We start from the raw sequence: 12,269 nt of genomic DNA on the forward strand, positions 1-12,269 counted from the left end.
TGATTTTTTTAATTCTTTCTTCTTCGAAAATTTAAGAGGATAAAAAAATTAAAAATTTTTTTTTCTTTAGATGAGATCTGGAATTTAGCTCATTATTATTCATTATTATTAATCTTTTTGGAGCCGACTAATAATCAAGATTCAGTCACAAATGAGAATTTTTTAATTTCATTTCTAAATTTTTGAGTAATTGATGGAAGATTTAATTATATTTTTTAATAATTGGTTTAATTAAATTTTTATTAAATTTATAATACGAGAAATTTAAAATTTATAATAAAGCTTCATTTTCAAAAGTTTCAAGTTACAAGATTAACTTTTTTTCTTCAAAGAACTTTAAGTTATTATAATTTAATGTCTTATTTAAACTGCGTATTGTTGAAGTATTTTGTTTTTTAAATTTTAATGCATAAACTTATGTATACATAACATATCACTGTTAAGAAAATAAAATTTTTTTAATCCAGATAAATTTATGAATCTGTTGCCTTGAGAACTTTGTATTAATCTCTTTTTGAAGAATTAAATTCATATAACTTGTTTGGCTGTTTGTATTCAATTATAATTCAAATTGTTTTATTGCTTTTTCCACAAGCACATCTTGTCTATAAATCTGTAATATTATATAATTAATCGTTAGTTAAGTAATATGACCTTCTAAAAGCTCTCGCACAGTATGTGAAACAATTTATACCAATTTATATGATTAACTTAATTTAGGCACGTTAGCTTTCTAATTTAGCCATCAAAACTGGATTTTGGAATTTTATTAAAATATGTAATAAATAATAATAATTATAGGTAAGACAAAACCTATTTGATCACATCCTTGAAAAAGAAAATTCAAGGCGAAAAAAATTAATTAAATTGCGAAATTTACTCCAATTTATTTTGTTCGTGGTGTCAACTTCATCCCTATAATTTTCTTTACCCTATTACAAATCGAGTCTGTCAGTACGCGCGCCATTTTCGGTGATTTTTGAAGAGAAGTTCAGGGTTGTTACTCAGGGAAAGTGATTGGTTGAGTGGTTATTTTCATTTATTGATAAATAGGTTTATGTTCGTTATCTTTGAAGTAATGGCATGACAAATGTATTTTCTGAAGGTAAAATACTTGCTTAAAATACCATGTTTTATGTTTTCCCAGTGATTTAATACAGTAATAAAGTGACAGTAAAAAAACAGGAACGCTTTGTCAGGAATCTGATACCAGGAATATATTACGTGATAACGTATGTATAATTTAAGTTTTGAGAGGCCTACAACGTAATAAATTTACTCGGACTTTTTAAAATTTTCTCGTTTTTTTAAATTTTGTAAATTTATTTGTAACTTTCGTAATATTTAAATGTTAAATGCTCAAAATTCAAAAGTCCCATTTAGCAAAAATATCTTTATGTATACATATAGAGGGCTACCCACTTTTTCATTCGCCGGAGATTATGTTCTAGCGGTAATAAAGTTTATAATTCTTTAAAAAATTCCTTTTTAAAATTGTTTAATAAATCTGTTTTTAAGAGAATTCAACTACCATGTAAGACTTTTGAGTTTTATGGTGTGGATAAAGGAAAAATTGATGGTTTTTATTTTAAGCTTACTTTAACTCTTGGGACTTTTGTCTCAATGAAACATTATTGTTAATTTTTATTGTAAGTTTACGTTAACTTTTCAAATTACTTTAACTCTTGGGATTTAGTGGTGGAGTGAAGACTCATTCATTAATGTGTTAAAAAGCTTGTTAAAAATTATTAAATTTGATAATTTTTTGCACTTATGAAGAAAAAAAAAGTTTCTTACAAATGGCAAGCATGCCATTGCCATGATTGCTTTGGTAAAAATGGTCTGAAGTCTGTTGTACCAAAGTTACCAATTCTTGCTGTGAATCGTAACACTCTTCTCTGTAAGAATTGCCATCCTGCAAGAGTTACAATAAAAAATGTTTTATTTAAATTTAGTTCTACTACAAAAATTAGAAAAATTTATATTGGATGTATCTATTTTTTTAACATTTAGTATATTTGAGCTATTTAATTTTTCAAGCTAATCTCTACTCTACTTAGAAAGAAGTAACAAACTTAAAATAATACAAATATAATTACTTGGTATAAAAAAGTACTTATACTCAATTTCGTTAAAAGAATAAGTTTAGTAGATTTTATAACAGACGATAGTTTAAAAAAAATAACAAGTATAAATATATTTTTAATCGTTTGCTTTTTTCATTTGAAAAAGAAACACTCTGAAGTTTTTTTTAATATTAAAAAATTTGGTAAAGAACTATGATCTACGAACAATACGGGACATGCTGAATAAAACTCTTTATTTATAAGTTTTATTATAACAAAATAAGTAAGTAATTTCATTTTGTTTTGAATTGCTAATAAATGTTACTAAAAATACTCATGTTAACGATAACTGAATTTCATTGTAACACACGATAAAGAACAATGTAAGATGATTTAAGCTTAAAAATATGTTGCATATTATTTTCTTTTAATTTCAACATTTCTAACTATGAAAAATATTAAATCAAATCTATTCAGATTTGAAATAGATGCATTATTTTTATAAATACTAATCGGATATATTGATAAAATATTTTGTAGAGTTCATAGAAGTTTAAATTCGAATAATGTTTTTGAGATACTCGATACTATTGAAAAAAGAAAGATTTTTATCAAGTAAATATTTTTTTAATATTTAATTCATCGATAAATAATTTGAAGATTTACATTCACATTCATTAAATAATTATTCATTATAACAAATTTATTTGAAATAGTTTAAGTGAACAAAACCTAGTGCAAATACTTTTGGCTTTTATTTTTTTTTATAATATACCTTCATAAATATATTTAATACTTTTTTAAGCAATATACTTTTGATATTATGTTACTTTTACTATGCAGAACGTCTGCCTTTTTTTAGACAAAGTATAAGAATTATTAGATACTTTGCTTCGAAGTTCTTTAGAATGACAAATGCCTCTTATGCAAAGTATGAAATTTGATAATTATTGTATACTTATGCGTAATCATTGTATAGAATGCCTGAAAATTTTGCATTATTCATTCAATAAAATGACTAGGCAACGTATGTCATTAGTCACTCCGTAGAATGCCTAAGCAACTTGTAAAATATTAATAATTTCAAACCCTGTCAATCGTTTTTAGGCATTCTGTTGAATGCCGGGCTCAAAATTTAGACTATAACATGTATATTAATGCACTTTTTATCTATTTTATTCTCGATGAATGTTATATATAATCAAATATTTAATGAAATATATCTAATAACTTAAATAAAAAAATTTACAATGAAATAAAAAATATAATATAATATTGATTTAACATCTTTAATGTGTTACTCCACAGCAAAAATATATTGCTATATTATTAACAAAATTGTTTGTGTTCTGAAGACGATAAAAAGTTATGGGATTTATTTGTCTTTAAAAAGTCTTCTATTTTTTTTGGTGTAAGTACAGTTTTATTTAACCTAAAAAGGTTAAACTTCAAATATTACAATTTCAGTCAGAATTTAAATATCATAAACAAAAATGCTGACCTGGCCTTGTTCTGTCATACGCTGTTGATGAAAGGCAGTTTTCTTCTAATGCGCATTGTAAATTTGCCATAGGTATGTTATCAATATAAGAAGTTCTCTCGATTTCTTTTTCATCCACCACTAAGTCAGGCAAAGCTGAAAAGAAAATCATTCGATGAAACATATTTTCTAAGCCCCCCTTCAATACACTAACTTTGATACTAATAACTTTTAAAGGCAGTATATGAAGAAATGTAATATCATTTCAAATAAAGATAGGGTATGCTTCGTACTACTGAAAGAATAAAGCACAAATTGTGCCACTGTTTGAGCTTTATTTATCTCGTTTAGATTTATTCGTAAAATTATTTTTTATACAAGCTACATGGGAACAACTCAACTTTTTAAATCCAAATCCAAAAATATTGTTAAGTTGTGTTGCTTACACGTGTAACAGGCATATGTCGTTTCATTTATTTAGTTTTCATTTATTCAGAGATTATTTCATATTTTTTATGTGTTGCTTCATTTGTTTAAGATTCTTATTACTGTTTCCAGACATGTTACCAATTTTTTTAATCGCTGTTGCTGATTTCCATCTGCAGAAAAAGAGTTATACGAGTTATGGATGCACAATACGTAAGTATCTTATATGTTATGAAGTTATTCAGAATAAAAAAAAATGGTCAAGTAATTTTCGCTCACCCTTTTTTATAACTTTTTAATAATATTTGTTTCCAAAACTAGTCGTGCACATTAAGCTTATTAAATATCGGTAATCTAACTATTATAAAAATTAAACATACTATTTGCAATAATAAAAATATTTTTATTATTTATGAACTTCTATTTAATAACTTCAAGTGAGCAAAAATTCATTTTGTGTGAAATTTCAATTCTTCTTTTGTATTCAAAAGCAAATTTCAAATCAAATGTAGGTATATTTAATGATAAGAAAAGATAAATTTGAAAAAATGAACAAAATTTTATATAATATACGTGTTATGAATTTTTGAATTTATTTCGTATGATATTAACTTCTCCTACCTTAACCTAATTATTTACACTAATCTTTTATCTAGCAGTTTTCTTTAAAGACTTGAATAAAAAAGTACTAATAGAAAAAGGGATATTTTGAATATAAATCATGTTACGGTAAATTGTAAATATAGTGCAATAACTTCGCCCTTCAAAAAAACTTTAAAAAAAGTTTTTTTTTTACTGGAGGAAGGTTTAAATCTCCACTGGAGCTTTTCCTGAAGACAATGCAAGTTTCAATCACTTTGTGATGACTGCAAGCAAAATTTAGCAAATTTTTTTTTAAATCATCAAATAGAATTTATCAGTAATTTAAATTGTTACAACATATCCACTAACTATAGTGTTTATCTTTTAACTGCAGTGTTGTTCTGAATCCGATAATTTCTTAACTGCTAAGCAGAATTTATCGCCACATTACCTACAAGGAGAATTTCTTGTCAATCTAAAACTTCAACTACACGACACTGAAAGTTTCAATTTATTATATAACTGTTTTATTATTAAATACAATTTATTATCAATCAAATATCACCTCTTTCCGACAAGCTAGAGTGCTTAAATTTTAATTGGAGTTCTGTGTCTGATGCCAATAAAAAAAGTTTTAATTTTTTTTTATATGAACCGAGGAGCAAACATTTTCTCCATTTCATCAGAAATTGCATTTTAATCAGCATTTCGAAATAAACAATCACAAAAATAATAAACAGAGAAATTATAAATTAAAATAAAAAAATGCAAATTTTTAAGCAGACCAAAAAAAGAGAAAAGAGTTTTATTTTTGTCAAACGTACAACGAAAAGCATACTTATACCTTCTTCAACGAAGCTCTTCAATCGGCAGGACAAGAGAAAAAAACTATAATTATGTATTTTAAAAACTCCCATTTTATTTTAAGGGAACTGTTTAGAAAAAGAAAATTAATTATCTGCCAATTCAAAATGCCATTTTTTCATAGCGCTAAATTTAAATCACTCTTCAGATAATTATCAATTTTATTATTATAAAGTAGTTATGGCGTTCAAGTATTCCCTTTAAATGTTTAAACTTAATAACCCTAAGAAGACGCAGATAATTATTTGATGCATTGTATTTTTTTTTAATACTCGTTTTGAGAAGGAAAAAAACAATTTGTCAAAAATGTATTTTGATACTTTTTTAAAGAGAATTAATTTTACTGTCTCATTAAAATCATTTTAACGGAAACGTCATGTAAGAGGTTTTCCTTGAGTTTTTCTTTAGAAAAAAAACTTATTTTCGAACGTGGAATCTTTACAAAATGCCTAATTTTGAGTACTTATAAATTAAATAACGGTAAAAAATTATCACTTCTCATTATTTTGGATAAAATAAAATTTAATGTATAAACAACAATGAAAAAACGTTATTTTATATAAAAGAATAGTTTAATAGATAGGATAGATAGTTTCCTTAATTTGTTACTCTGAACAATACTGTTCAGATAACTAATAATTCAACAATACTTCATGAACAAAATCGCCTTGAACACTCCGTTGTTCAAACAACCTAGCGCAAGGATTGTGTCGTTGTTTGTGACTTTTGACATAATGAGGTTACTTATACGTGATTGTATATTGTAAAACACTCGAAAAATTCTCCTGATTACGATGCAAAAGCACTCATACTTGACACATTATTATTAAAACCAGGAAGGCTAAAAAGCAATACAATATTGAACGACGTAATGTTGTCAGAACAAATAACGTTAGACGTTTTCTCTTATTGTTTTCGATATTGTAAGAAATAAAACAAATCAAATATTTGTCCTACTTGCGAAGAAGGGACAAAACAACAAACAGGCGGGGATAATCCTCAAGCCGAAAAAATATTTATACGTAAAAAAATATTTAAAGTAGCTTTTACTTGCTAAATGTAATGGGCGCAGTTTAAAAAAAAATTAGAAACTGGTTTCGCCTTATAAGAAGTCCTTATTAATTAAAGTATCTTAAAAGCTGAAGGGCTTTTGATCAATCAGAGCAATGCCACACCCTCGTTGTTTTTTGAGGTATATTTACTGCTTGTTATTAAATTTATTTCATTCATTATCTTTTTATTTTATAAAAATATGCAAAAGCTTAATGATAATGTGTATATTGATTTCCGGGATTTTTGAAAACAGAGCTGGAAATAATAATATAGTAAGAAAATTGCTTTATTTTAATAAAGTAGTTAAAATTGTATATTCGTAACTCATAATTTTTTTAAAAACAAGAAAAGAAGATGGTTGGAATTAAAATCATGATAAAAATCTGACTGATCAACTGATAGATTTAGGTAATTCGAAAATAGGAATTTGAGGACATGCAATCAAAATATTTTATTTCTAAAATCAGGGATAATAAAACCGAGTATTGTTGACGATTCTACTAAATTTTGGATTGAACTTTTTTAACAATTTCAACTTCTTTGTATTTTTCAAATTACGTGAGAAAGAATTATTTTTCACAATGTCTAAGAGGTGTTTATTGATTCCAGATTTGATACCCATTTTACCAAAAATTAATTCCAATTATAAGCAAATTATTCACAGATTTCTTAAATATTTCCTCTAACTCAAAAACAATAACCCCATACATGGCTCAAAATATTACATACAAAATGTTAAACATCCCTTTTAATATTATTATCTATAATAATAATTGTAATATTAATGTTATAGTTTAAATATTTTATGAACTATACCATAATGGTTAGCAAAGAACAGTTTAAAGAATTATTAGTCAGACCTGCAAGTTAAGAAAATGAAGGGCTATATTTCTATTAAATATTACTGAATAATTGTACTTTAGAATAACTCAGAGATTGCTTTAAGTTTTCATTCAAAAGAGACATTTAAAATTTCTTTTATTTCTTTTTTGTTATTTTTTCAGGAATGATATTGTTATATGATACAAAGAGAATTTTTTTTTCTCAAAACTGAAATTTTTTTTATAGTATGTGTAATTTTAATCTAATAAAACTAATCTTCATTTCAAATCGGATGATTTTGGGACACACATTAGCAATTTTTTTACCCAATGATATAACTATAAGCGTGTAATGGTTTTAAATAACTTTTCTGCTTTATTGCTGGCATATATTTGAGTTTTTCATTTTTAAAATTGTACTATTCTTTTTAGATCAAAATATCATTGAATTAATTTTACGCTTTAAATATAAAGTATCAATAATGTCTCAGATTCTTAATTTCTTTATATATTTAACGAAAAAAAATTCATTATTGAAATATTTTAATCTCAATTTGTAGTATACTTATAGTTTCACTTATAGTCTTACTTATAGTTATACTTATTGTATGCTTATAGTTTTATTTATAGTTTTATAGTATTGTGGGGGAAGATGTTATCGACTATGCCAACTTTTATCAATCAAAGGGTACCGCGAGATTGAATAAAGTTAGCATGTCTTATATACTAGTGAACTGATGTTTGATAATCGTAGTGGTAGTTACGCCACAATACTCCCCCGCCAGAATTTTATCAGGGATGGAACTCGATGAACGGATACCACTAATTGCTGTATTTGTGAAAGACCGAGAGAGCTGGATTAAGGTCACCGAGTTTTGAGCTTTTACCAATGAGAGCTATATTAAGTTCATGGTTGTGTGTGTGGTTACTTCTGTGTTGCTATTATCAGTCGAGAGTGCAGGATCTCGTTGTGTATTAATAAGACTGAGCAGCAACGGCATTTGAAGGACGATGACGCAGTCACAATTGTCAAGACAACTGTTCAATGTGAACCATCCACCGAAGTAATCGGGATCATACAACGTCCGGGTCACCAATGTGGGGGAAGATGTTATCGACTATGCCAACTTTTATCTATCAAAAGGTACCTCGAGATTGAATAAAGTTAGCATGTCTTATATACTAGTGAATAAATGTTTAATATTCGTAGTGGTAGTTACGCCACAGTATACAATAGTTTTTTGATAACTTAATGAGTAAAAATACTTACTGGCAGAGCAGACAACACCAGCAATATTCTCTTCGCCAGGGCAAAAAACACTTCCTACTCGATCGTGAAGACAATCTGCAAGGTTGTGTTCGCTTCCTTTGCATTTCACTCCGCTTAGGAACATTTGGCTGTGAGAACCTCCATATTCTCCACTCTAAAGTTAATAATACCGTACACATTAAATAGGAGTTAAATACACTTTTATGAAAAATGAAACTTTAAAAAAATAGCAAAATTACTGAAGCAACGTAAATAAGTGATAAAGAAAGAAAACTTAAAATGTCTTTGAGACCTTTTTTGATAATGTTTTTTCTTTATTTATGTTGGATATTATTTATATTGAATATCATTTCCTTATAAAGTAAAAAAATAATCCCAGAAACATTGTAAAAAGTTTCTGGTCAAATTCAGGCGAAAAATACCAGCACCGGTTCTTTTGTACTGTAAAACCCATTTTTACCGGAACATGTGATGGAACAAAAAGTCTGACATAACGTAATTTTTACAGTAATAATTACCGTAAAATCACTGAATCACTAGAATAACTGAATGAAAAATTAAATAAATATTAGTGATTTTACGATTAGAATGGATTTTAAGGATGAGGCACCTGAAATCACTACACTGTTTAGTGACTACTGTGTTTACCAAAATTACTGACGCAACGTAAATAAGTGTTAAAGAAAAAAACTTAAAATGTCTTTAAGACCTTTTTTGATCATATTTTTTTATTTATTTTGGATATTATTTATATTGAATATCATTTCTTTATAAAGTAAAAAAATAATCCCAGAAACATTGTAAAAAGTTCCTGGTCAAATTCAGGTAAAAAATACCAGCACTCAGGGTATGGTTCTTTTGTATTGTAAAACCCATTTTTATCGGAACATGTGATGGAACAAAAAATCTGACATACCGTAATTTTTACAGTGATAATTACCGTAAAATCACAGAATCACTAGAATAACTGAATGAAAAATTAAATAAATATTAGTGATTTTACGATTAGAATGGATTTTAAGGATGAGGCACCTGAAGTCACTACACTGTTTAGTGACTACTGTGTTTACCAAAATTACTGACGCAACGTAAATAAGTGTTAAAGAAAAAAACTTAAAATATCTTTAAGACCTTTTTTGATCATATTTTTTTTATTTATTTTGGATATTATTTATATTGAATATCATTTCTTTATAAAGTAAAAAAATAATCCCAGAAACATTGTAAAAAGTTCCTGGTCAAATTCAGGTAAAAAATACCAGCACTCAGGGTATGGTTCTTTTGTATTGTAAAACCCATTTTTATCGGAACATGTGATGGAACAAAAAATCTGACATACCGTAATTTTTACAGTGATAATTACCGTAAAATCACAGAATCACTAGAATAACTGAATGAAAAATTAAATAAATATTAGTGATTTTACGATTAGAATGGATTTTAAGGATGAGGCACCTGAAGTCACTACACTGTTTAGTGACTACTGTGTTTACCAAAATTACTGACGCAACGTAAATAAGTGTTAAAGAAAAAAACTTAAAATATCTTTAAGACCTTTTTTGATCATATTTTTTTTATTTATTTTGGATATTATTTATATTGAATATCATTTCTTTATAAAGTAAAAAAATAATCCCAGAAACATTGTAAAAAGTTCCTGGTCAAATTCAGGTAAAAAATATCAGCACTCAGGGTACTGGTTCTTTTGTACTGTAAAACCCATTTTTACCGGAATGTGTGATGGAACAAAAAATCTGACATACCGTAATTTTTGCAGTAATAATTACCGTAAAATCACTGAATCACTAGAATAATTGAATAAAAAATGAAATAAATATTAGTGATTTTACGATTGAAATGGAATTTAAGGATGAGGCACCTGAAGTCACCACACTGTTAAAATTTTCTTTCTAAAATTATGGTAAAATAACTGGCAGCTGTCTGTCCATCCGATCAACCGTAAAGTTTACGGTAAAGAACATTTTTTTCTTTTATGGTTTTGAAACCATCTACAAAAAGTTTGGTTATAAAACCATGAATACAGAACTAGACGGTTTTTTAACCCTTTACAACTAGCATTTTTCAAAAACGTAATTTTTTTTATATTATTTAACTAGACATAGGAGCTCGGCTTTTCGTAAGGTAATGGATATTGGAGAGTGCCGGACACTGGAAATTCTTCATGTGTTGAAGGGAATATTGCGGAAATATTTTGGTGACAACACATGGACTCGAACTCGAGTTCTGTCGGTCATGAGACTGACAGATAAGCAGCTCGGCTATGATATGTACTCAATTTCAAAGAACTAAGTAGTTTCATTAGGTGATTCTAGTTGGTACGATAAAATTCTGATTGTTTAACCAGAGTTTAGGTATAGACTCTTATTAGTTTAGGTAATAGATGTTGTTTATTAGGTGAAAGCAGTTAATAAACAGTCTTTCTCAAACTTAACGGTTTGTTTACCATTTTATTTACGGTTATTTGACAGTTTTGATTAAATATGGTAAAATAACAATTCAATAAATTGTTTTTTAACCATTTTTTCCGAGAAATTTCTAACAGTGCAGTACTTTATACAGTAGTTTGATAATCATATTATATTGCTGTATAATTGCAACAAATAAAAGATCTTTTATTTAACACATTCTAGTTTCAAGTATCCATACGTTATATTTCGTTAATTGCAATTCATTTCGTTTATTTCCGACCTTTTTTGTGGTACAGAAAAAGAGAGATATAAATTAAAAAATTTTGACATTTGGTACAGTTTCCTGTAATAGTATTTTCAAGAAACTTAATTTAGAAATTTGATACACTTTATTAAAGTTTACTATATTATTTCTTCGATAAAAAGTTGTTAGAAAGCATCAATTTTTTGAATATTCGTTAAGTTCAAAATGCGTTTAGCAGTGAAAAATATTTTTAAAAATTTAAAAAGAAATGTCATAATAATGCCAAAAATAACTGTTTCTTATTTAGCAAGTAGCTTACTAACCTCTATAACTTAGAAAACATTTGAGTAACACGTGGTGCTATAAATTATGGTAATCAAATTAAATTAATTCGACCGGTATCACATTTAATAACAGAGAAAATTATGCCAACTCTTTTTCATCTTAAATTTCCAATTGTGAAATTTAATTTGTTTTTGGTACATTAAAAAAATATAAACCAATTTTAAGTCTGATATCGTCGAAAGAAGTAAGCGTGTTAACATAGTCGAAGAAACTAAACGTGGTGCTTTTTATTTAAAGAAGCTAGTTACATTAAATATATTTAAAAAAAGCATAGATTAGGGTTCATAAAATAATCAATAAAATCCAAACAGAGCATTTAAAATTTTTAGATTTATTTTAAATTATCTATATTCGTATTTCAAGTACTGAAAACTGTACTGAATATTTTTTAGAAAAAATAAATCACGCATGTTATAATAATATAAAATTCGTCAGAGCATCCTTATCCTTTTCAATTTCCAAAGCGAAGATTTCTTTTTCATCGCCATATCCTCGGAACTAATGAATCGAATCAAGAAATTTTCGCACGCTATAATTAAACTTGTTTATCTAAACATAATTCTGAGTAATAAATTTTTCAAGCTATTTATTACTTTTTTGTTATAACTTTACTTATAGTCAAAAAATTTTTGAATTGCAAAGTATAAAAATGTTTGCACTAATTTAATCTACATAACTTTAAATGATAA

General features: G+C 26.7%; 1 protein-coding gene across 1 annotated transcript in view; it reads right to left on the minus strand.

The window, feature by feature from the left end:
- Nucleotides 1-12,269, minus strand: part of LOC107442561 (lysyl oxidase homolog 3A) — a 66,063-nt gene that overhangs the window by 10,942 nt on the left and 42,852 nt on the right. Inside the window, exons 4-6 of the mRNA XM_043041409.3 lie at nucleotides 8,563-8,716; nucleotides 3,568-3,702; nucleotides 1,798-1,915 (exon numbers count right to left, since the gene is read on the minus strand). Of these exons, the coding sequence (XP_042897343.1) occupies nucleotides 1,798-1,915; nucleotides 3,568-3,702; nucleotides 8,563-8,716 (407 nt within the window). The remainder of the gene's footprint in view (nucleotides 1-1,797; nucleotides 1,916-3,567; nucleotides 3,703-8,562; nucleotides 8,717-12,269) is intronic.

The sequence above is a fragment of the Parasteatoda tepidariorum genome, chromosome 9 (genome assembly GCF_982258835.1).
Source record: "Parasteatoda tepidariorum strain Cologne lab strain chromosome 9, Ptep-v5.0, whole genome shotgun sequence".
In the NCBI taxonomy this organism is placed as follows: domain Eukaryota; kingdom Metazoa; phylum Arthropoda; class Arachnida; order Araneae; family Theridiidae; genus Parasteatoda; species Parasteatoda tepidariorum.